Genomic DNA, 258 nt, shown 5'->3' on the forward strand with positions numbered 1-258 from the left:
CTCGAGCCGGCCCTGAATAGATGGAAAGACTGGACAGTTTGGGGGACTGAAAGGCTAATGGAAAAAAAATCTCCCTATTATTTTTCATCCAAATGTCAATTGCTTTCACCGCCAAAAACTGACTAAGGGAACCTTAAATAATGCTTCAGTATCAGGATGCCCTTCTTTAGTGAAAGGCTAAAGCATACATACGCTGCCTTTGGAAACGTAGTTTGAGTCATGCATGATGTCTCTAGCCAGACCAAAGTCACAGATCTT

General features: G+C 42.2%; 1 protein-coding gene across 1 annotated transcript in view; it reads right to left on the bottom strand.

The window, feature by feature from the left end:
• Nucleotides 1–258, bottom strand: part of PDGFRA (platelet derived growth factor receptor alpha) — a 52376-nt gene that overhangs the window by 9915 nt on the left and 42203 nt on the right. The window contains exon 16 of the mRNA XM_015406118.1: nt 193–255. Coding sequence (XP_015261604.1) covers nt 193–255 — 63 coding nt within the window. The remainder of the gene's footprint in view (nt 1–192; nt 256–258) is intronic.

Source organism: Gekko japonicus, unplaced genomic scaffold, assembly GCF_001447785.1.
Source record: "Gekko japonicus isolate JY-2015 unplaced genomic scaffold, Gekko_japonicus_V1.1 scaffold896, whole genome shotgun sequence".
Lineage (NCBI taxonomy): Eukaryota > Metazoa > Chordata > Lepidosauria > Squamata > Gekkonidae > Gekko > Gekko japonicus.